Raw genomic sequence first — 26,625 nt, 5'->3', positions numbered from 1 at the left:
CCTCTTATGCCAAACAGTTAGAAAAGTTTTAAATGCAAAGAAAAAGTCAGAAGAGAATGAAAAGTGCTATTCCGGTTTACACACAGATAATAAGTGAAACAGCCTTATTGCTGAAATGGAGAAAGTTTGACTGCAGAAGATCAAACCAGTCACAACATTCCACTAAGCCAAAGCCTAATCCAGGGAAAGGCCTGACGCTCTTCAATATTATAAAGGCTGAGACTGGTGAGGAAGCTGCAGAAAAAAAAGTTTGAAGCAAGCACAGAAGTTTAAAGAAAGAGGCAATCTCCGTAACATAAAAGGGCAAAGTGAAGCAGCAATTGCTGTTGAAGTAGCTGCAGCAAGTTATTCAGAAGGTCTAGATAAGATTATTAATTAAGGTAGCTACACCAAACAACAGATTTTCGATGTAGACAAAACATGGCATCTTCTTCTATTAGAAGATGTTGTTCTGTCATAGCTAGACAGAAGTCAATGGCTAGCTTCAAAGCTTATCAGGATAGGCTCTCTTGTTAAGGATTAATGCAAGTGATGTCTTTAAGCTGAAGCCGATGCTCACTGACCATTCCAAAACTTCTAGGAATCTTAAGAATGATGCTGAATCTACTCTGCCTATGCTCTAGAAATAGAAAGACAAAATCTAGATGACAGCACATTTGTGTATAGCATGATTTACTGAACATTTTAAGTCCACTGTTGAGAACTACTGGTCAGGAAAAAGGATTCTTTCAAAATATTACTGCTCATTGGCAATGCACCTAGTCACCCAAGAGCTCTGATACAGAGGTACAAGATTTATGTTGCTTTCATGTCCTACACAACATCCATTTTGCTGCCCATGGATCAAGGAGGATATTTACTTTCATGACTTCTTATTTAAGAAATACATTTTGTAAGACTAGAGCTACCATAGACAGTGATTCCTCTAATGGATGTGGGCAAAGTAGATAGAAAACCTTCTGTTAAAATTCACCATTGTACATGCCATTAAGAACATTTATGATTCATGAGAGGAGGTTAAAACACCAACATTAACAGGAGTTTGGAAGTTTATTCCGATCTTCATGGATGACTTTGAGGGGGTCAAGACTTCAGTAGAGGATATAATTGCAGATGTGGTGGAAATAGCAAGATAACTAGAATTAGAAGTACAACCTAAAAATGTAACTGAACAGCTGCAATATCATGATCAAACCTGAACAAATGAGGAGCTGCTTCTAAGGGATAAGCAAAGAAAATGGTTTCGTGAGATAAAATCTACTCCTGGTGACGATGCTGTGAACCTAAAGGGTTTAAATATTACATAAACAGTTGTGAAACAAGCAGCAGGATTTAAGAGGACTGACTAATTTTGAAAGAAGTTCTATACAGAGTAAAATACTATCAAACAGCATCATGTGCTAGAGATAAATTTTTCATGAAAGAAAGAATCGATTGATACAGCAAACTTGTATTATTTTAAGAAACTGCCACTACCACCCTGATCAGTCAGCAGCCACCAACAGAAAAGCAAGATTCTCCACCAGCAAAAAGATTATGACTTGCTGAAGGCTCAGATGATTGTTAGCAACATTTTAATAATAAGGTATTTTTAATTAAGGTGTGTACATTATTTATTTACATGTAATGCTATTGTACACCTAATAGACTACCACATTTTATAAGCATAACTTTTATATTAATCAAGAAGCTTAAAAATGTGTATGACTAGCTATGTTGCAATATTTGTTTTTTTGTAGTGGTCTGGAACTGAACCCACAATCTCTCTAAGGTATGCCTCTAACTTACAATTGGGGGTATACAAAAGTTCACCAATTTTTAAAATATGAGACCTCATAATTGATTTTTCAAATTCATCTCAATATTTGAATACTGCTCCATTTTAATATTTATACAGTTACTACATATCTAACATCATGGCATAGAAAAACGAAGCAGATGCAATCCTTACATGGATAGAATATATAGGCTAGTGAGAGAAGATATATGTGTTTGTATGTGCATGCATGTGTACATATTATATATAAATATATACCAAAATATAAAATAACTATCATGTGATCTGAAATTCTCTGCAGCACAGATAAGAAGCATATTTCTTAACAAACCAAGGTATGATTATGACATATTTAAGCCGCACCTTATCTAGGCCAAATGTAAATAACTCAGGGGCCTGTTTTATAAGAGTAAAATTATTCATAGCATTTGAAACTACTGAAAACTACTTATAGAGCAAAATTATTTATATATACTCATATGTTTCTATGGTAAATTATTACTTTTTAGTGTATTGCAAAAGAAAAACATTTAATAACCCTAAACTTAAAGCATACTATTTATTAAAATAGCCCAAAAAATTATATGGTGAAATGTTTTATAGGAATTAATTTTTAACATTTTTCCAAGTATACAATTCTTTCATTTTCAAGTCCCACAAAATTAAAGATAAAAATACCTATCACCCTTTACTTCTCTTCAAAATGACAGAGAAAATAGAACTTTCACTGAGTAAATTTTACTCAGTTCCAACTGATAACATGCAATATGGGATGTTCAATAAAGTGAAATAAATATTTACTTTAGATGAAATACATAAGGAACTGAGAGTTCCTATTCAATTTTTGACAAGAATTGACTCCTATTCATTTATATTTTAATCAGCAATTAACTCCCCACTGCACCAGCCCTGAACAAATGCAATTACAAAGCTACTCCATGTACAGGTCTCTAAATTCCGGAGCTGCATTTGTAATACACTTTTTATATGTAATTCTCTCATACCCATTTATGATACATGTTGCTTCTACGTTTACTATTTTAATGTAATGAGAGATTAGTTCACTACAAGTTTGCAAACTACAGAAGAGGAGAATGTTTTGGGTGGTTCTGTATTACCATAGAAATTATTCAATGTGCTTTTGTAGCTCTGCTGAAAGTGAGAAAATTTAACTGTGTGATGGGGTGGGAAATATTAAAAGTTTAAGTTAGCACTGTTGTTAAGTGACAGAAGAGTTCAGAGGAGGATCTGAAATTCATGTGAGAAAAAAATGCAAAGATACTCTATCTTTACAATAATGATATCTACAAAATTATATAACTTGACCACCTCTCTTACAACTAGATCTTGTAACCTCAATATAGGACTCTACATTTTGTACCCTTTTCCCTGGCCCGGTCAAGTTGATATGACTGAGTCAAGCATCATCAGTGAGTGAGCCTCAGCCATTGTCTCTGTCTCCACTCCACCTATCTGCTAAAGGGCTCAAATTGTTTCCCTACCTTGCTCTCTAACAAGACAGATTTTATGCTTTGTAATAGTATACTAGGTAAGAAGCTAGTTGAGAAGTCCTAGGAAAACAAGGAAGGTATAGCCAGAAAATCTAAATAATCTAAATAGTCATGGTGTTGGGGAAGGACAGCCTGGGATTTGAAAGGTAGGCTTTACTGGCAAGATGCTTTGATGGCTCTATAGCAGTGAAACGGTGTGAGATGAGAAGAAAAAAGGGGAATTATACAGAGTATTGCTGGGATATATAGAGCTGTTCTCCTGCAATGGTCTTCAAGTAACACATGGCGATTGGAATACTATTTAATTCCTTAGGTTCCTATATTATATTTTTTATGTATAAATCCAGGCCAGACTCTGTCAATTGGAAGAGCTCACAATTGCTGCACTCTTTCAGAATGTTGGTGTAAATATTCTCATACACTGAAAATATATAAAATCCAGCATATCATATAAGATATAGTACACAATTTTACCTCATATGAAAACTCACTGTAGAGTTGAGCAAGAGTGCATATTCACCATGTTAATGTCCTACACTAACTGGCACCAGAAGTATGTAAATACTTAAGAGAAACAAAATTCGAAATGTATACAGTCAAAGGCTAGTTTGTGCAAAATTCTTCCAAATATTACATACATACTGTTGTAAGGAAATGAATCTGTTTTCATCAATGTGAAATCAAATGGAAATTATTACCTATCAAAAATATATTCTATATAACAATTATACTGTGCATATGTTTCTATTTTTAATTGCATAAAATTTACAAAAATAGAATATATCAAAATTCCTCCCTGTGAAGTGTACAAAACTGGAGTAATTCTTCTAAAATAAAGACTATATTTGCGTATAGTTACATATAACAAAGTATTCGATACATCTTAAGACAACATTACCAATAATGAAATATTAAAGTGAAAGACATTTTTCTAATCTATAAATAAAAAGTTTTGTTGACAGTGCTAGAGAAAAGACTGAATTATCTGTCTATATTCTCCATAGAAATCATCACAGTGTCGACCTTAGAAAGAGGTGAACCAAGAATGTATAGTCAAAAAATAAGAGAAAAAGAGTATTACGAAATAACTTCAGATGCTCACTTAAATTTTTAAAATAAAATTTTATTTTTCTTCGTTTTGAGATATTTGTAATATGTGTTAACTTTAAAAATTTTCTTATTTCATAAGTTCTTTTTTCTCATTTAAAATTAATATTTATTTTCCTATATAATGTTATATTTGGCATTTATAGTCTTTTTTTTTTTTTTAAAGAGGGTCTTCCAAATTGATGTAGTTAGCATCTAAAGTTCCCTACGAGTGGTTGGCCATATGTCTCCTAGTGAGTTCCAGATCTCACCCAGAGACAGGTGGCCCTGAACCATCCAGACATATCAATGAGCAAGAGCACAAGCAGTTGCTTCATTTGGAGTACTGGGGCATAGATAGTAGTAAATTACTCTCAAAACTGAATGATCCCAGAGACTAGCTCAAACTTTGCATTTTGCCAGAAACACGATCCTTGAAGACAAAAGAACTTGAGACATATCTAATGATTGTCCCTTGGACAATTTCATATTTCCTGGTTCCGGTATTTGTGATGAGGGACCTAGACAGATGCAACAAGGCTAAACTTTACAGCACTTTCAGAGGCAGTAAAATAACCAAAAAGAGGAATAAACTATAATAGGATGGGTTTTTGAGTAGTGCAATTCATATTAATTACACTACTATTAATAGTAATAGTAATAGTAATTATTATCTGTTATAGAAGTACAAAAAATGATCAAACAGAGTAAGAATTGAGGAACAGTATTTAAAGGCTCCCCCAGCAACTTCCATGACCTCATCATCATTCAAAGACAGCTCTGCCACTGTTAGCATAAGTCTTTCCCTTACTTCAATCCACAGACTTGGTCTCTGCTGGTCCATGCGACACCCACTGGGATATGGAATCAGAAAACTAAAAACGGATTCTAGAGAGCCAGAGAGGCATAATGAAAAAAAGGATCATTTAGAGATCCTCTAAATGTTTAGGCTCTAAAACAGAGGTGGGGTATAAAATATTTGAAAAGGGGGATTTTTAAAGTCCTGTGGTAGGATATGAAATTAGTTCCCTCCAAATATTCCAAAAGAAGCATGAGTGAAGATTGCAATGACTTAATTATTTTGACATTTTGAGCATGCCTTCATATATGAAAGGATAGCAAGGGGCTCCAAATTTTATTTTAATTACACCTAACTGAAATAATTAAGGTCCTTTATCTTGTTAGCTAAGCCAGAGTTACTGAGACTCAAAGCTGGAAATCTTTTAGAAAACCCATTTCCACCTAGTGGAACTGACTCAGTATACGGCATTTACTGAAGGATCCAGTGTGCTTAGAGCTGTGCTTCCAAACACTGGCCTGAGGACTGCCTAGGTCAGAATGATCTGGAACCACTTTTTAATGCTTATTTCTATATTCCATACTGGCCCCAGTGAACCAAAAATCTCTGAGACTGTAAACTGGAAATCTGCACATTCAGTAATTTCCTCCAGTGCTTTATATGCATGGTTTAGAAAAGTCTGCAACTCTTCCCTGGGTTAAGGAGTAGAAGTTGTGGAGTAGATTCCTGTGTAACCCACATAGACCCTACAAAACAGATATTTTGCTATGCTTTACAATGAGCATTATTATGGTCCAGAGTACTGTGGTCAGGTCACACTTATCCCAACTTACTGGGCTCTAAGAAATGGATGTCACCTTGGATCTGACATCCATGACCAATATACAACAAAGGAAAGCCTTATATTAAGGTTATCCTTACCCCAGCTGGAACTCTGTTATTGTCTCCTTACTACTGAGATTCCAGAATAATTTTCAGCTAAGGCCTTGAAGGTCTTGAAGACTCCAGACCGCTATTTTTTCTTAACAGCTCACCTCACTCTTATTGAAGTGCTCCCAACTTGCCTTGGATGATAGCAAAATGTTTGCAGCATTATGCCTGCTATTTCATGTCTCTGATCCTTTACATTATTCCTTCCACCTAAAAATCATTTTTCCTTTTTTATTTAGTTAATTGATTTCATTTTTCCAATATTCAACTCAAAAATTCCTCTTACATGACATTCTCAATAACCAACTTGACTTAGATGTCTCTATATTTCCTAACTTGCTTTGTACGTATCTATCATTGCTCTTATCATATTCTGTATAATTTTTGATTCATGCATCACTTTCCATTATTAAATCATTAGCTCTTTAAATACTTTGCATGAAATAAGATTTAATAAATGATTGTTGAATTGAACTGACATTTCTTTCCTGTGTATTAGCCCTTTATTCTAATTCGAATTCACTTTTAATTCAATCCACTTTGAATTGTGATTTTTTCCCACTAATTCTTCTAAAATTTTATTTTTAGAATAATATTTTATTAATATTGGTAAAAGCACATTTACTTTATGCTGAGTTATATGTTAAACCTATAGATATTTAATTCTTTATGTGGTATCCTTTTATACATTTTTAACAACGTAATAAGAGACTCCTTTCCAAATTGCAATCACTTCAGGCCCATAAAATGTGGATTCACCTCTGAATAAAAATAAAATTAGGCTTTCCTTATTGAAGTAGGAGCAGAGGGGCTGGAGTTCACTGGCTTGGCCTCCCTCAAGCCAACCTTGTTGATTCCCAACCTTGTTGAAGTCTAACATCAACAGAACTACATCATGATATTAGAAGCAAAGATCACCCACTTAGTGAGTGCAAAAGCCGGGCAGGGACCCAAGTCTATCTGACTGCAAAGCATGTTCTCTACACCTCCTTGATAAACATATCTTCCATATCTTCTATCTTCTATATCGTCCATATATTCTATCTTCTATATCTTCATCTTAGTCACTGCTAAAGATTGTGTGTATCAGAATATCAAAGGCAGAGCTCGTAGAGAGAACTTATCTTCAGGCTGAACAGTTTTGCAGCGTATTTTATCATCTAGCCCAATATCTCTCAAATTGAATTTGTCAACAGCATTATTTGAGGTACTTTTTAAAAATACAGATTTCTTGGTCATATTGGTACAGATTCTGAATCTGTTCTCCTGTAAGATCCAGGAATCTATAATTACCAAAACTTCTCAGGAGATGTTAGAAATCAACAAGTTTGGGGATCAATAAGGTTGGCTTGAAGGGGGCCAAATTAGCACATTTTAGGCCTTCTGACCCTACTTCAATAAAGGAAGACTAATTGTATTTTTATTCAGAGATGAATCCCAATTTTGTGGCCTTGAACCTAAAGTGACTGCAATTTAGGAGGGAGCCTCCTTAAGAAAAAGAACACAAAAATAATGATTGAACCTTTCATAAAAACTTATAACGGATGATCACATTGATAAGACCTCTCCTACAGTCTGGAAGGGACCTCAACAAATCTTTTATGGTACCTTTCTTGTCTATATCATATATTGAAGTTCTACACAAAGTTTTACCCATGACAAAAAAAAGTTTCACTGATAAAAACTAACATTTGGAAAATACCAGTTTTGGTAAAATTTCATATCTTGCTCAGAGCAATATCAACAAGATAGTCAAGGGTATTTTTGAAATACTCCAGAAATACTATCAGCAAACAAGTGAGGTCAGTTCGGTATGTCTTATTATTGGTACATCCATAAGATTTCCGAGTACATCTCATGTTCAAAAATTCTCTGTTTAATCAACTATCCTAAATTTTGCTAGGAGACAGACTTAAACTCATGAACCTATAAGTCCCCATTTTTCCTTCTCTCTAATATAGATTGCTAAATAATTTTTAAAAAATATTTTTGAAGGATTCTTTGCTTTCTTTGCCCCACCGCCAACTCTATCACCCAGGACAATATTCATTTCTCTTCAAAATGAGTGGATAATATCAGAAGCTATTTGTCTACAATCTCCAGTAGCTGGATTAGACATAACTGATGGTATTACTTTCTGCATGCCGGCGTACAACAGGAAAGAGACATAGAGCGTGCAATTTCTTCAACACATGCCATCGATTACTATAAAAATGTAAATAATGTGGTTTCAGACCCTATAACTCAAAACTCAATTTGGGCAGTAACTCCTCTTAAGGGCAATACATTCGTAAATTCAGTAATGAGAAAAAATGAGACTAGAGCTCTTCCTGACAACCCTGGGTGAAAACGCTCTAGCCAGCTATGAATAGCACTGTAGCCTGGGTACAGTAACCCAGTCTCATTCACAGACTCCTTGTACAAACCCCATATATCTTAGCCTCAGTAGCACAGAGGAAATCTTGGTCTGCTTGAGGAAGTAAGACAGTTTTAATAAATCACAGTCTTACAATAATAAACACAGGAAATCTCTGGAAAATTGAACATCCAGTTTTTTGTTTTTTTTTTTTTTCTACCCAATACCCTGTCTTGGCTGCCAAAGCTAAAATAGACTGACACCATATTCACAAAACTTCTTAAGTCCAGAAGCCTTGAAACTAATTTGGTCTTGTGTATAATTTCCTGTACTTCTTTATTCAGCATTACCTTTGTGTACTAAGGACCTCTGTACTGCCCTCTATCGGATGAAATGCCTGCATGTATCAAGAGTGACCAAAATAAGAAGCATATGGCCAATACTCTTCTACTGTAAATGCAGGCAAGACATTTTAGTCATGATCCACTAATGTCTACAAGTATTCATTTTTTAAATTAATAAAATAGGCCCAAGCTACCCAAATGGATCTGTGAGTTATAAACTGGGGGGCCAATATTCCAGATAAAGAAACAAAAGTCATTTTATTCAATAGCATTTCCTAGTTTCCTAAGATAAACATAATAAATATGCATTAGTTATTCTTTGTTCAGGTCAATGCCTTTTGTGACCACCCTCCCGGTCTTCCCATGTCAAAGCAATCATGTTCCCAACATCATTCTGAAGTAGGGCAAGAAGTCTCAAAGCTCCCAGTATAATTTTATTTCCACTCAACTGTGCTGCCTCTCATATATCATGTCTTTATGTTTGATAATAACACTGTCAAAGTTGTTATTTCCCATGCATGAAAGTAGAAGTGATTTTTGAAATACTATATCTAATTGTAGTTACTGTATACAGACTGTAAACGAAGTTTCCCTTCTATACTTACACTTCTTTCTGTAACCCAACTTGCCCAGAGTGGAGGGTAGGCCTGGGTTGTTGGAAGGAGACTAACACACTGGTAATAAGACACTGGCAATAAGTAATAAGACACTGGCCGCGGAGAAAAGGGTCTTATTACCACAACAAGCAATGCCATCACTGCAAATTGGTGGTTTGGCCATCATACGGATCCAGAGATCTCTGTTTTGATATAAGACAGAACTTTAAAAACACTGGCCAGAGTACTTGATGACAAACTGTTTAACATACCCTGGTTACTAAGTTCTATTTTATAACTCATTTACAGATATTCACTTGATTTTAAAACACCATTTGTATGAGCTTGAATTTTTTTATTAATTTTGTTCCAATTATCTATTTTAACTTTACACTTACCTTATTAGATATTTATTATGGTTATTGATAGCAACTACTTATTATTCAACATTTGGGTCCAACAAAGAACTCAATACAGTTTTGAATAGAGACATAATAAAAGCAATAAATGGGTGAGTGTATAAATGGAAACAATCCAAGGCATAGAGAGATGAAAATGCTTTGCCAAATCATATCATAAATGAGTAAGAGTCAGGTCTCAGATTTTGTACTGCTCCACCAGAAAGCATGGGTTAAACAGACAGAAAAAGTGATAAAAACCTCAGGAAACCTGAAACCTGGAGGATCTGGCGGGGGGTGGGGGGGCACGTATGGCTATATTTGGGCTACTCAGAAATGTATTTCTTACTACATATTATAAGCAGAATTCAATATAAGATAAGATGCATCCACCTTGATAATAATAGTGTTAAATTTATAAATAGATGACACATTATAGCAGTATAAGAAGGTCTGAAGTAAGTAGTATTAGTGCTATAAGGTTATTAGCATGAATTTGCTTCAACAAGTTGATATTTCAAAGTTCTTAATTATAACCTGTAAGCTTTTGCAATGACAAACTTAAATTTGTCCAAGACATTTATAAAATAAATAGCATTCTTCAAAATATATATTATATATTAACAAAGAAAATACCTAATATCCATAGATGTTACAAAATATTCTACTATTCTAAAAATTATAATTCCAATCAGTGTTGATTTGATAGGTCAAATGTTCAAGATGAGTTTGGATAAAATTTTTAAAAGCAAAATAGAATCAAATGTTTTATGAAATATGGTTTTGATTTACAAGCATACGCTAAATAAAAAACGTATATTCTTTTTCTTTTATCAAATGTAAAACAAGTGAAACATTTTCATATATACGTTTTGCTAATGTGTAGGTTTTGACATGTAAAATCCATTGTCTAATGTGATATTCGGGATACAATATTACTTTTGGCATTCATGTTTATCTTTCTAAGTCTCTATGTTTACTACATATTACTTCTAGAGAACTTTCCAGCAATTTAATCAGATAATATTAGATCAATCTGTGTGTACCTAAAAATTAGAAAAGTCACTTTATTTTATTTTTAAAACTTATTCAAATGACAACTCTTTATGAACACCAGCCAAAACATATGTCTTTAAAACTCAGTATCTTACTCATTTAAAAATAACTGCTATGATATGTTTCATTTTAAGTGCTCAAGGATACACGGATAATGTATTCTTCAAAATAAGTACTCCTAGAACATATTCAAACTGGGCTATCCAGACCATGCTTAACATCTTAATGCTTTAAAGTTTAAACCAAGTTTTGAGTAATGGATATGAATCTCCAAGTGAGCAAATTGTACTATGGCATGATGGAAATAAATATTACTAAATACTTTCATTCCCTCTAGTCTAGTCCCTAGGGCATACTCTGCATTTCCCAAAGTGGATTGCACTTAAGTGGCTTAGGAGTCATATCAATGAAATGAGTTTGCACTAAAATAATATCAAAACTGTTTATCAACAGACTAATTAGAGTAATGCAAAAAAACAAAAACAAACAAACAAACAAAACACTAAAGAGTCAGAATCAAGTCTTCCTGAGCCAACTGGACCTCTACTTGAGTTTTAAACAATTACATACAGACCTTTCAAATGTCAATGCATGCACATAGTTCTACAAGACCAAATTTTAAGATACTTATAGTCAGATACAAAAGTGAAATTTTAATGTGACCAAAACAGTTTTGAAAGGGTTTTTTCTCTTTCTCATGGAAAAACTTATTTATAAATTGACAAACATGATGAACTCAATACAACTGAATAAAAGATGAGGTGAAGCAGTGGTACCCAACCCCCAGTCCACAGACCGGTACTGGTCTGTGGCTGGTTAGGAATGGGGCCACACAGCAGAAGGTGAGCCACAGGAGAGAAAGTGAAGTTTCATCTGTATTTACAGCCACTCCCCATCACTCGCATTACCTCCTGAGCTCCACCTCTGGTCAGATCAGCAGCTGCATTAGATTTTCATAGGAGTGAAAACCCTATTGTGAACTGCATGCAAGGGATCTAGGTTGTTCACTCCTCAGGAGAATCTAATGCCTGATGATCTGCCACTGTCTTTCATCAGCCCCATATGGGACTGTCTAGTTGCAGGAAAACAAGCTCAGGGCGCCTACTGATTCTACGTTATAGTGAGTTGTATAATTATTTCATTATATATTATAATGTAATAATAATAGAAAAAAGATACAGTAAATGTAATGCACTTGAATCCTCTGGAAACTACCCCCCACTCCCCATTTGTGGAAAAATTGTCTTCCACAAAACCAGTCCTTTGAGCCAAAAAGGCTGGGGACCTCTGAAGTAGAATATTTTATTTTAATATTATGTTTTGGTTATTTTTATAAATCTAAGAACAAAGAAAACCCAACTTGTTAGTCAAAGTGTAATTGAACAAATTAATTATCATCCTATTGAAAAGCAGTACATGCTAAGCACAATCTTCCAGTATAATATTTTTTAGACTAGTGGGGGTAAAAAGACCAAAAAAACTTGAATTATATGTTCTGCTTGAAAATATGACAATATTAAACAATAAAATTGCTGACATGATTGCTTTCATTATAAGCTTTGCTTTTTCTTAGGATACAGTAGTGGAACTACATCCCATCTAGAATAGAAGTTGTTGAATGCTGGGTAATAACAAACAAAGTTAACAACAAATATTTTCACCTATTTTATTGCAGATTAACCTTTAAAAAAGTTCAAAGAGAAAAAATAATAGGGGCAGGGCATGGTGGCTCACGCCTATAATCCCAGCACTTTGGGAGGCCAAGGTGGGTGGATCATGAGGTCAGAAGTTCGAGACCAGCCTGGCCAAGATGGTGAAACCTCATCTCTACCAAAAATACAAAAAGTAGCCTGTCGCAGTGGCGGGTGCCTGTAATCCCAGCTACTTGAGAGGCTGAGGCAGGAGAATCGCTTGAACCCGGGAGTTGGAGGTTGCAGTGAGCTGAGATCGCGCTACTGTACGCTAGCCTGGGCAACAGAGCAAGACTCCGTCTCAAAAAAAAAAAAAAAAAAAAATGCCTTCCACCATCTCAATGAAAAAAATGTTTACATTTCCATATTCTTTTTTGAGTGAGACAAAGGGTGTTTTAAACATTTACAAATATGTTTTGGGCAATTGTTTCCCCTATGTGGTAACAGTAGCAATGGCAAAATTGTATAGTGGAACAGCTTTAAAGTATTGCATTTTGAGTTAATCCCTACTTAAATACACAGGTATCGATTAGCAGCCCCCGCTCTTGACCAGAGGAATTCAGGAATTTATATCATCACTATGTGTAAAGATAGAATAAATAATACCACTACTACATAAGTAACACTTGTATAGGACATAAATCAAATATACTGCTACATTATAAAGAGTGTCTAGTATAGTATTCAAAATATTCATTATTATTTTAGTATCCAAAATATGTGCTATTATTATATTATTTTCATTCAATAAGATAAAAGTTTGCAAATTTAGAGAAACATTTAACACAGCAAGTTAAAATAATTCAGGGTATTTGTGCAAACTAAAGAGCAACACAAATCTAATTGCTACTTTTCATTTCTAAAGTACATTGATATTTTGCTCTGAAAAGAGATCCTCCTGGTGTGTATTATTTCAAAAGTAAATAGGTATTCATAAATAATTTAACATATAGAACTGAAGGATGTGTGTATGCCAGACATGTCATAGAAGTTACAACAGACTCTGAAAAGGTGTCAGTACAGAGTTAGGACTTTGATGAACAGGTCTGGACATAAAAAAACACAGCTTCAGAAAGGCATGGACATAATTTCATTCTACAGTGAAGACAGTGATTTGTGTGGCTGTGTATGCTCACTGTTTTCAACACCTCATAATCTCATTTAGAGCAAAACAAATTAATTTTGTAAAGGGAGTGGATAGGAGTGAGGTATGTATTGGTAGCCATGACAGTACTAAAATAGGTATTTTTTAAATTTGGGAGTTTTTTGTTTAGCTATCAACTGTACTTATTATTTAACTATTAGTAAGAAAAACATATAATTAAGTTAATTATTAGGCCAGTTTTAAAAACATAAAAGTGGCAGATTAGAATAAGGCCTCAGTGGTATTTCCCCTCCCACTTGCTCTTCCAGAATGCTGTGACCCAATATAAAGGTGAGGTCTGTCCCCTCCTTTTGAAACTCCGTAGGCTTTGTAACTACCTCAACTAATAGATTATGAAAAAGTAATGCTATAAAATTTACAAGGCTTGGTTATAAAAGCCATACCACATTTGCCTACCCCTTAAGACACTCATCTTTGGAGCTCTGAGCCATTTATGTTAGGTTAAAGCTGCTATGCTGTGATAAAGTCCAAACTAACCCCTCCAGAAGACCACATGGAGAGGCTTTGAGAACACAGGAAGAGAGAGGTAGACAGCAAGCCTACAGCTGTCCCAGCCCCCTCCCCTTGCTGTTCCAGCTCTGACCACTGTCTATCTCACTGTTAGTACCTAAGAAACCTCTAGCTAGAGATACTCAATTGAGCCATTACTGAATTCTTGATACACAAATACCATAAGCAAAACAAATGTTGATTGTCTTAAGCCATTAAATTTTAAGATTATTTGGTGTGCAGGTAATCAGAAGAACCAACACAAATTTACTAGCATTCAAGGATATGTGGCAATTACACATATTTGAATTTATACATTTGCACAAACACATGAAATATTTCCCACAAGCTGCATAGTCAGTGAAAACACGTTAGACTGATTGAAGCAATGTAGAGTCTATGGTTCATGCCATTTAAGTACTGGGGAATAAATGAGGTGGCAAATAGTGTATGCTTGTTTTCTATTTTCTTGAAGAGCTAACGTATTTTATCTATGTGGATCTAGCTCTCAGAGCACAATTTTACCTACATGTAACCTTCAATGACCATTTGAGATCATTTACTAAAGAATTAAGTATCTTCATTCCTTCTCTGAGACCAAACATTGGACAAACAGCAGTTATTTGTTATATAGGAAATTCAATGTGTTTATATAAGTTGAAAAACAAAACAAGCCTCATATATTTAGAAACAGAAAATGAACCATGACAGCTCTTACAAGGGAGCAACACTAGCGTGCATACCTGCTCTATGAATTCAGGAGAAAAGACAAGAATATGAAGACTTCACCAATAAACATTTTCAGTGATTTTAATTGGCAGATTCCTAAGGATAACTGTATAATTAAATAGATTTACTTCTGTCATAAAAACATGTGGAAGACCCACAGTTGCTGAGTAGATCATCAATTAAGTGAGAGCTGGGTCATAATATGGTTTTGACCTCCATGCCAGCATCTTAATGTGCAGGAGAAAATAGTGTTCTATGCACAGAATTGAGTATTTTAAGTCAGGCTCATTTGGAGAGAATTTGGTTTAAGTCTCCCTCCCTCTTTCAGTCTACATTCTCCTCTCCTCCACCTATCTGGGTAAAGGACTCCTATAGCACCAGGGTATAAGAATTGTGGTCTTGGTAAATTTCACCAGGAACCTCTTTGGGAAGGTGACAGAGGCCAACTCATCTGGGCAATAATGGATGAGTCTTACTCTGGAAACTTCCCCAAATGTAAAGTTTTTCTGAATGAACTGTGCCTTATAAGCAAGCAATTTGGGGGCTCTCTGCCTCCTTTCTTTCTCACTCTCTCTCTTTCAGCCCCTTCGTGCACCCTCACATACACCTCCTCAAAATTATCTCCTTTGACTCTTCTCCACACCCACCTTCCTCAAAAAGAAAAGAGCTAGGAGGAGACATCAGGACAGGACTCGGTAGCAGAAGGTATAGCCTCCTGCATCTCATCAACGTAAATCTGAATTTTAAACTTCAATCCAGTAAATGTGTCTTCAGTGCTAATAAAGAGCTACTTGTATCACACACCAAAAGGAGAGCGGGGGTAAGTTCACTCGTTCTGTCTTGCTAACATTGTGCTTAGACCATATTTGTGAGTTTTAGAGTGACTTGAAAATAACTATTAGTCTTTTACATACATTTCCTTCCACTTTTATAAAGAAAATTTATTTTTATTCCCTGGTGTTGAGACTTGTGACCCATCTCTTCCAACAGTTAAAAAATAGCTAATGAGGGAGCAAATATTTTTAAACTAAGCCTTTGCCTATGGCATACATAAATGTACAATGTTATATATACTTAATGTATTTTTATTTTTAAATAAGTGATACTCATTTTAGTCACTTGTGAATAAAATATTTACAATCAAATGGCTAAATTGAAGATGAATGTGAAACTCTAGTTCACTTTTGTAAAAGATTATTGTATTTACAGTTTAAATAGCTTACTACTAACAGCCACATTCCAAAGTTGCAATAAACTTTATCTATTTTTATAAACATGTTTTCTTCCTGCTGCCATTGTTCATTCCATCTGAGTGAGAGGCTATCTGGACTCATTTCAAATGTTCTTATATTTCATGTCACTCTAAGGAAAGCTTTTTCCAGATAAGTTATAAAGAACATGTATTTTTTAATGACAGGTATTTTATCATCTCTAGCCATTCAGGTTATAGGTGTGGGATCCTGTTTTATATGGCACCCTGCTACTGTGGAACTCTTATTTTAGCTGTTTGAGTTAGAAAGGCTTTGCCAAACAAAACAGTAGGAGGGAAACTGTAAAAAGGCTTTAAAATCCTAAAAAAAGAAATAAGTGATCAAGCAGCAATCTAAACATCAAGTAGAGGACTATTCCCATGACCTACGTTTGAGGAAAAAAAATATAAGATGCAGAGAATTAATAGAATACCAATTTAGATCCACACACATTGTCCTTAAAAGTAGAAATTATTTCAACCAATATATATGTAAGCCGGTGTACTAAAATTTTTGTCAAAAATCTCAGACGTTAAGTTAGACAAGTCTGACCTCAAAATTTTTTTCTAAAATAAGAGAGTAATATAAAATTTCAAAAGAGAAATTTTAAAATGCTCTGCTCAGACAAGCTTCCTGAAATCTAAAATCAAATTGCAAAAATAGAACATCCTCAATATTTGCCTTTGACAAACATTTAATGTGTTATATAGTAAGTGACTGATACAACTTTGGAAGATAAATTTCATCTCTGTCTTGGATTCAGGCACATTGATCTTTTATAAGTATGTGATTGATTTAAACCACTTAAAAATTGGAATGTATATAACTAGATGAGTATTAAAGTAGAATATATAACATAGTCTTTAGTATTTGAAAGGCAAAATATCTTCAATTATTCAACTTGAGCTCAACTCAATATTGTAAGTATACACATACTTCAATCTTCAGAATAAAGGCTAGTTATCAGAAAAGGCAGTTAACTTGTATGAACCCCAAGAACTGTCCGTCAGTTTGTCTGCTAGTCAGGCATTCCTTAAATAACAGTAGTGAGCGCTGGTCAGGAGTCAGGTGCTCTGGGCTGTGGGCATTCACACTCAGGGACCATTTATGTGCCTTAAAATCTCCAACATTCCGGTATTGCAGGCATCGCTGCTGGGATTTCCAAGGTTTAGAGAGGTTAAGTCACTTATTCAAGTTCAAGGCAGAATGTGAACAGGGACACAGTTTTAGAAGCACTTCCTGTCACCACAGCTGTACTCAAAAGCTATGTGGGGGAATTCAGTCGCTTATTCAATAATACTTTAAGCCTAGGAAGAGTTCATTAAATTGCAGTAGGTTAAGCCCTAAATTCAACTCGGGAACAAACCTAGAATAAATCATATCATTTTATAGTTCCATCGCATGTATCTACTTAATGTGAGGTCAGAAGACATTTTCCAATTACTTCTCACAAAGGGACTGCCTTTTTTTCTTCTGTCCATCTTTTCTCTTAACTAGCTATGCAAGAAGTATAGCCTTCTAAAAAGGATTTCCACCTTATCCTTCTAAATGTCACTAGGTATGTCCTAAGTCAGTTTTTAAAAATCTATCATCAATTTCCACTCTTGCATAATACTAGAATGTGGCCATGAACATTACTATAGGAAAGACTATTTTGTAGGCAGCTTTATAAAACCACTGGGGAAACAAAAAAGAATTTTGAAGAGGGCTAGCACCATTTAGTACCTGAAATATAACTTTGGTTGGTCAATATTCATCAAATAATATTAGCAAAATCTATTCTCTTTCCTAACACTAATTCTAAAGTTATACAAGCCTACTCAGTTTCTCTCCAGCAATAATCAAATATGTGAAATTAGCAAAGACTGTACTAAAGACAGAAGTAACTTTATGAAGATATAAATATAATACAAATGTCTAGAACTCCCTTAAAATTAATGGTGGCTAGTGAAATAATAGCTAGCATTTTACAAATGGACAATTTTAAGGAAATATATCTAGCCTAATCAAACTAGTAGTGTTTTCCTAAAAAATAATTTTGTGACCTTCATTATACAGGACCAAATACATGAACAAAGTCAAAGTCAGTTGCCCATACCAGAGGATTGAAAGTAATATGGTATTGTTCTCTCAGACTGATTGATTTGTTTCTATTTTACAGTGATTTATTGAGCACCAACTTACTATGTACTAAGAAATAGGTATACAGTGATAAGCAGAAGATAAAAGATACATGATCACTACTTTTATAATATTTATGGTATAGGTAGTGGCTAATCAAAACAAAATACACACACACACACACACACACACAGAGTAAACAGTGACAATGGGATAATTAGTTTCTTTTGAGGATAAATAAAAGTAACTCTCTGTGAAAGGTGACATATTGCTACTACTCTTAATTCTATTGTGGCTTCTGTTACTTCAAATGTAATACAATTAAAAAGCCTTTAATGTTTTAAGCCTTTTTATCTAATTGAGTTCTAACTACAGAGAAATGCAGAAATACAGATATACATAAGCAAGTATAGGTAAAGTGCTATATGGACAAAGAGGCAGGACATGTAAATAGAGGACAAGAAACAGTTTAGTTTAGCAGTAGCTTCCACAAAGTAATACAGTTAACGCTAAGAAGGAAAAAAAATGGGCCAGGAATAGACAGTCTTGAATACCCAATCAAAGTTTTCAGGCTTTGTCAATTCTAAGTTCATTAAAGAACTTAGAATGTGACTTTTTGGCCTAAATACAGAAATGTCATTTGACCCAGGAAACCCATCACTGGGTATGTACCCAAAGGAATATAAATAATTCTATCATAAAGACACATGCATGTGAACATTAATTGCAGCACTATTCACAATAGTAAAGATGTGTAATCAGCCCAAATGCCCGTAAATGAGAGACTGGATAAAGATAATGTAGTACATATATACTGTGGGATACTATGCAGCCATAAAAAGAATGAGGTCATGTCCTTTGCAGGGATATGGATGAAGCTGGAGGCCATTATCGAACATATTATCTAGCACATTAACTAACACAGGAACAGAAAACCAAATACTGCATGTTCTCACATACAAGTGGGAGCTAAATGATGAGGACACATGGACACAGAACGGGGAACAACACACACTGGAGCCTATCAAAGAGTTGAAGGTGGGAGAAGGAGAGGATAAGAAAAAATAACTAAAGGATACTAGGCTTAAGACCTAAGTGATGAAATAATCTGTACAACAAAATCCCGTGACAGATGTTTACCTGAGTAACAAACCTGCACTTGTAACCCAGAAGTGAAGGAAAGGAAAGGAAAGGAAAGGAAAGGAAAAAGGAAGGAAAGGAAAGGAAAGGAAAGGAAGGAAAAGGAAAGGAAAGGAAAAAGGAAAGGAAAAAGGAAAGGAAAAGGAAAGGAAAAAGGAAAGGAAAAAGGAAAGGAAAAAGGAAAGGAAAAGGAAAGGAAAAAGGAAAGGAAAAAGGAAAGGAAAGGAAAGGAAAGGAAAGGAAAGGAAAGGAAAGGAAAGGAAAGGAAAGGAAAGGAAAGGAAAGGAAAAAGAAGAAGAAGAAGAAGAAAGAAGAAGAAGAAGAAGAAGAAGAAGAAGAAGAAGAAGAAGAAGAAGAAGAAGAAAGGAAGAGGAGGAGAGGAGGAGGGGAGGAGGAGGGGAGGAGGAGGAGGAGGAGGAGGAGGAGGAGGAGGAGGAGGAGGAGGAGGAGGAGGAGGAGGAGGAGGAGAAAAGGAAGGAAGGAGGAAAGGAAGGGGGGAGGAAGGAAGGAAGGAAGGAAGGAAGGAAGGAAGGAAGGAAGGAAGGAAGGAAGGACGGACTGTGAAAGCTGATAATTCTGGAAGATTATTTTACAAGAAAAGTATAACGAATGGAGAAACAGTACTTATAAATACCATTTAAGGAACTACTGCAATGATTAATGAGGGTATGGATCACTACCATATCAATGGGACTGAAAAGAAGACACAAGTATAGGCCATATTGAAGAAGAAGACATTTCATACATCAGTAACTGTTACGGACTGAATGTTTGCACCTCCTCAAAATTCATATGTTGAAATCCTAACCTGCAATGTGATGATATTAAAAGGAAGGGTCTTTGGGAGATAACTAGGTGATGGAAGTGGAGCCCTCATGAATGGCATTAGTAACATGATAAGGAGAGACATGGGTGTGCTCCCTGTCTCTGCTCTCCACCATACGAAGATAGAATGAGAAGGTGTCCATCTGCAAATAAGGAAGTGGGTGTTCACCAGACACCGGATCTGCCAGCACCTAAATGTCAGACTTCCCAGCCTCCATAACTGTGAGAAATAATTCTCCTGCTGTTTAAGTCACCCAGTCTCTGCTATTCTGTTTAGTATCCCTAACGGAATACGATACTAACTGGATACAAAGTCAGCTCTTAAAATCCAGGATTTTAAAGGAAAGAGATGCACTCCTGGCATAAAGCAGGATGGATAACGAGTTTGATTTTAACCCAGTGAGATTGAGGTGGAAATGATACATCCACCTGAAGCTTATCAGGGAAGGCAGGACTAGAAATGTAAATTTGTCATCCTCATAGAAGTGACTGTTGGTGTTGGAAAGATGGCCAAAGAGGAGAGGATAGGCAGAGAAAAGCACTGAAAACAGAATCTTAGGGGAACCTTCAACTAAGAGGTCATGAAAGATGTCAGAGATGACAGAGAAAGAGCAATTGTGGAAATAACTGATTCATTAGAATAGAGAATAATGGAAACCAAGGAAATGATATCAGGAGTAGTCAGTGAAACTAAGTGCTGTGGAGAAATTAAGGGATCCAAGGACTGAAAACAGACACTGGATTAGGAAGAGAGAGTGTTTTACTGGTTGCTAATTACTAGTGATGTTTCAAAGATCAGAGTCAAGTCTCAGAAGTGATAACTGCTGCCACATGCCTGAAAACCCTAGAGAAAGCTCTCTCATTTTGTCATCTTTCAAGGCAAAAATTCCAGATGACTTTCTGCTTTATCTTTAACGATATATTTGATGATGTATCCCTGTAGCAAATACAAGTGTCAAAAAAAGCAAAGTAAAAGGAGTACGTGTCTCCATTCCTCACTCTTTAATATGGGATTCTAGAAGGAAGCTATCAGGCTACTTATCATCATTTGCCTCTAACAGACAAAATGACTAATGCATTTGGAGATGTTCAGATTATTTAGAAAGTCAGCCATAAAATGATAAAGAGAGGGCAGATCCCCTAAAATGCTATTTAACAGCCTTGTCCCCTATTCATTATATTGAACCATACTCACACAGGCTTAGTATGAAGTTCTAAGTAACTTTTAGGACTTCATCAAAGGGTTTTTATTTAATCATAAAACAGTCCACAGGCTAATATTTTGTAAGAATATGAAAAATTAGTAATGATATCAAGTTAATATCACAATATTTACCAAATAATTTTTGGTGAAGTTGAATTAGGATCTAATTAAGAAATTGTGGGTTTACATACCTGTGGTACCCATCTGGAAGACACAAAGCTAGTCACTTCTATTACAGACAAGCCAGTTTGGGAAAGTCGATTGATAAGTTCAATTTTTATATCTGTAGGAACTATAACCTATGAAAACAAAAAAAATATTTTATAAGTAAATTATATAGGGTCTACTGAAGCACAAATAGAAAATTACTTCCTAAGTCAAAGTGAGTATTATTTGTAATTTATACATTCAAGTAGCAATTGAGAAAAGATATATAATCGCGTAACATATGAAATCCACATAAATCTTTACAATCTTAAATCTATTAATATTTAGACAGCATTTGAAGTAAATGATGTAAAACTACCTTTTCATTCTGCAATCCATCCCTAGGCCCAACTTCTACTATTTTAACAAACTCAGGGAGTCCAGATAACTGGGATGTTTCCTGAAATGCAAAACATAAGAACGAGAGAACATAACTTTTAGATTGCTACACTTGCTTATTTGAAAAGTTAAACAACTGCACTTTGTTATACTCTTACCCTAGAGAATTAAAATAGTGAAAAATCAATAAAATGATATCATGAAAATGCACTATTTATATTACTTGCAACATGAAGTATTTTTTCCTTATAACCAAATGATATTTAGTCTAGTTATGATTAAAATTCAAAAGATTGATTTATAAAATATAATTGAAGAATAATTGATTTACTCAGGACCTAAAGAGCAAATCTGTTGGGTGAGTCTGTGTATGACGATAAACTAACTACTGTTAGAGTTCATTTAAAAATTACATCTTGGCCAGGCACGGTGGCTCACGCCTGTAATCCCAGCACATTGGGAGACTGAGGTGGGCAGATCATGAGGTCAGGAGTTTGAGACCAGCCTGGCCAACATAGTGTAACCCTGTCTCTACTAAAAATACGATAAATTAACTGGGCAAGGTGGCAGGCACCTATAATCCCAGCTACTTGGGAGGCTGAGGCAGAAGAATCACTTAAACCCAGGAGGCAGAGATTGCAGTGAACTGAGGTCGCGCCATTGCACTCCAGCCCAGGAGACAGTGCGAAACTCCGTCTCAAAAAAAAAAAAAAAATAGATAGATAGATAGATAGATAGATAGATAGATAGATAGATAGATATTTACATCTTAATTTCTCTTAATTACATCTTAAGCTGGGCGCAGTGGCTCACGCCTGTAATCCCAGGATTTTGGAAGGCCAAGGCATATGGATTGCTTGAGCCCAGGAGTTTGAGACCAGCCTGGGCAATATAGTGAAACCTCATCTCTCTTTAAAAAAAAAAAAAAAAAAAAATACAAAAATTAGCCAGGCATGGTGGTGGTGCATCCTGTAGTCTCAAGCTACTCTACTTGAGAGTCTGAGGTGGGATGATTGCTTGAGTCCAGGAGATCAAGGCTGCAGTGAGCAGTGATTGTGCCACTGCATTCCAGCCTGGGTGACACAATAAGACCCTGTCTAAATAAATAAATAAATAAATACCTCTTTAAGTTAAAAGACTACTTTTACTTCCATGAAGAGGTATACAGGATGCCACCCTCTATACCTTGAACTTGAACATGAATTTGATTTTGGGAATTGGGCCCAGAAAACTGAGGCTAGAAAAGGCAATGTGCTGCTTACTTTTTCTCTAGGTCACACAGCACAGTTACCACCTAAGTGTTGCTCCCTGAAAGACAGACCCACCCCTAGTGGAACCTATACCACAATAACCCGCTGGGAGCAGCCTAGCTCCAGCCAAATGTAGCAACCCCTTGTTCTACCTTTTGCTAAAATCTGAGATGGTAAATGGTCTGGTTTCTGAAACCTCTGCCTCTACACTAGGTACTATGGATCTAGTTTAGAAGATATATTTGCCTTGTAAATATGCCCATTTAGAAGGCTGTTATTTAAAACAGGGGGAAAATGAAAGAGCCTTTGAAATTGTATATTGCAGTTAAAGTCAGAAGCATACTCCATCTTTTCAGACTGTACCAACATAATCTCTGGGTATCTCTGAGCCAAGTTAAGTTTGGGTAACCCATCATCAAGTTCTTTAAGTGGATAGTTGACAGAATCAGCCCGGAACCACAGAACCTGTACTTCAAAGGTTTTTGTTTGCTTGTTTTTGTCTTTTATCAGGAATGATGAATCCAAGTCAACCAGTTTATATTGTCACACTCTGTCCTTGTAAAAATTACAGCATATATGGGTAAGGTGGCTGTTTTGAATGCAGAACCAAATTCAAGTCTGTGGAACAAAAAATATTAAAAGGCCATTTTTAGGGCCCAGAGCTGTTACAGGTTTTATCAGCATTCTGAGCTCTCAGCCAGAGAACCTAAATGGTCCCCATTACAATGTTTACAGACCACTCTCCACAATTTCCATGAAATTAGTCAATTCAATAAGCAAAAAAAGCAACCTAGGAGAAAAAGAATTCTCTTTTCTGCATTTTCTGTGCAGGTTGTGATGCATGAAGTTAACTTGAGAGAGTGGAGGGATGAGAGGAAGGCCTGGGGTTCCTCAGCTTTAGACTCCATTTGGATGACAAAATGAAATCATGCCTAATTTACAAGGTGTCTATAATTTCAACTGAACAATAAATAAAAGGTATGATATGGGAAGGTGAATAAGAAAAGCTCACTCCTCCTTCTTCTTATTTCTAGTCTTCAGTTGGCAGGAATGAAACAAGAACAAAACTAGGCAATCTTAAGCCATGTGGTCTTATTAGCACTGATTGTTTCTTGAAACTGCATTTCAACAACAGTTAGCTTGGCACATACATGGAAGAAGAGTTCTCTTTTCCTCAATGACAATATTTGCCAAAAAAAGAAAAAAAAAGGTACATAATGTTTTTTAAGGTACTAACCATATGCTTCCTGAATACAATTGAAGAACTGAAGACCTTTCTTTGCATCAATGTGTGTAGCTGGCATTATTAACAAGCAATCTGAATACATTAAATCACAGATCATTAACAATTATGGCCAATTCAATCAAAGCAGAATATGTGTTCACTTGATACTGTTTTTGAATCTAATGTTACTATTTAATCTTTCGCGACTATCTGAATTAAGCCAGTGACAGAGTGACAGAAGAAATCATCCAATATGATCAACAAGTAATTATTGAGCACAGTCCATATGTCATGCATTGGGCTGGGGCTGGGATATGCCAAAGTAGAACCAGTAATAAACAGTCCAATTATATATAAGAAGAAGGTAAGGAACAGCATGTAGTGGGGAATATCTGGGGAGAAGTATGTTCTGGTGGGGAGATAATTAGCTTATTTTCGAATTATTGAATTCTACGTGCTTGTGTAACATTTAGTTGGATTTGCCTACTAGGCATTGTTTGTGCATATCTAAGCTCATTAGAAAAAAAGAGTCAATATAGAGGTAGTAATGCTTAGGAAGAGACTAAAGATCACTAAGAGAGGGCTCTCAAATCACACATAGTCAACAAGTATGAAAGACAGCCCATTTAAAAATGAGAAACTAGAGGAGGACCAGGTAACACCAGTAAATGCAGTGGGTCACACTGCAGGAGCTGCACTTGGGGAACCTCAGAATTTCATAATGGGCTGTAGGCATACATGCCCTTTACCTTAGAGGGAGATACTATTTCTCTTTCTATGGCTGTTTGCTAGACAAACATTCTTGAAAAGATATTCTCAAAGAAAGGCAATCAGTGCCTTGCTAATAAAACATGCAGATATGCCAGGGTTCCATAAAAATTGTTTCTCAATACTATTATTACCTCCATTAATACCCAATTATTTTCTTCAACAAAACTCTTATTGATTATCCGAGATTCAATTTGTCATCTACTCAAGAGACCTCTGACTTCCCCAGATGGAATTAAGTTATTTCATTTCTATATTTTCATAACATTTTGTAGAAGGCTATTTTAAAGCATATCTATGAGTACTACTTTGCTTGCCTGTTTCTCCTTTTTTGATTAAAACCCTCAGAGTTATCAAAATGGATACATAATAGGCACTTGATCAATGTTTATTAAATGAATGACTAAATGAATGAATAAACTCACACCTAAAAGTTATACAAGTAAAATTGACCTTTATTTTAGCTAACACATGCTAAGTAACATTATTATAGTTATTGGATGTAGGAGATGAATCATTCAACAAAAACTCCTGCCCATAACTAGCTTACGTTTTAGTGCTATAGAGATCTGGAAGCAACAGTGAGGCAGGGATGGGAAGGGACACTTTTCTTACACACTGAATATATGAAAATTAACCAATGACTTGTAAGTTACAAGGAATTGTGTTGTGTTTTAATGTAGTCTAGAGAAGTTAGAAACATACTCCTTAAACAGGCCAATAGTCTAAAATTTATTTTTATAGCATTTAACTTCCTACGTTACAGAGCTCAGTGTATCCTGTTTAATGTGCAGTATAGTATATGATACTAGCGAAAAAACAAAAGATGTTTTATCCAGAGTGAATGTTTCAAAAGGCTATGTTTTATGGCTGAGTGTATGCCCACGTTTGGCAACAGATTTCTAATGGTTCACTTTCATAGAGTAACAACAAAAGAAGCACTATCTTGAATTTATGTTACTTTACTTTTCCAAAGAACTTTTCTATCAATGTTTCATCTGTGAAGCAACTCTGTGAGGTAGGCAGACCTGAAAGAGAGATTAAATGACTTCCTAAGTTTACCCAGCTAAGCTCCCTGGTTCTTATTCTAGTTTTCTTTAGGTTAAGATTAAATACTTCACCAACTATTGAGTTATGGTTGAAGAAAATAATAATGAATCATTCTTTTATACAGAACATAAGTAATGTGTTTCACTCACATTTTTCAATCTTACATAAAATTAAATGGAAGGCATATTTTGATGGGGATTTCTCTGAAATCTTTAGAGTGTGTGTGGGTGTATGACAGTGTATGTAGGCTTGTGTGTGTAACATACACATTTCTCAGCAATAATAATGGATGACTTCTATATATACAATCAACCCTTCT

General features: G+C 35.3%; 1 protein-coding gene across 4 annotated transcripts in view; it reads right to left on the bottom strand.

Annotated features, from left to right (window-relative positions):
* Positions 1-26,625, bottom strand: part of HMGCLL1 (3-hydroxymethyl-3-methylglutaryl-CoA lyase like 1) — a 151,112-nt gene that overhangs the window by 89,446 nt on the left and 35,041 nt on the right. For all 4 annotated transcript variants that reach the window (XM_030928956.1, XM_030928957.1, XM_030928958.1 and 1 more), the window contains 2 exons: positions 21,994-22,074; positions 21,659-21,766 (listed from right to left, as the gene is read on the bottom strand). In XM_030928956.1, the coding sequence (XP_030784816.1) occupies positions 21,659-21,766; positions 21,994-22,074 (189 nt within the window). The remainder of the gene's footprint in view (positions 1-21,658; positions 21,767-21,993; positions 22,075-26,625) is intronic.

This window comes from Rhinopithecus roxellana, chromosome 4 (genome assembly GCF_007565055.1).
Source record: "Rhinopithecus roxellana isolate Shanxi Qingling chromosome 4, ASM756505v1, whole genome shotgun sequence".
Taxonomy (NCBI): domain Eukaryota; kingdom Metazoa; phylum Chordata; class Mammalia; order Primates; family Cercopithecidae; genus Rhinopithecus; species Rhinopithecus roxellana.
Note: the sequence above shows the minus strand (reverse complement) of the source record. Positions and strands in the feature narration are given on the sequence as shown.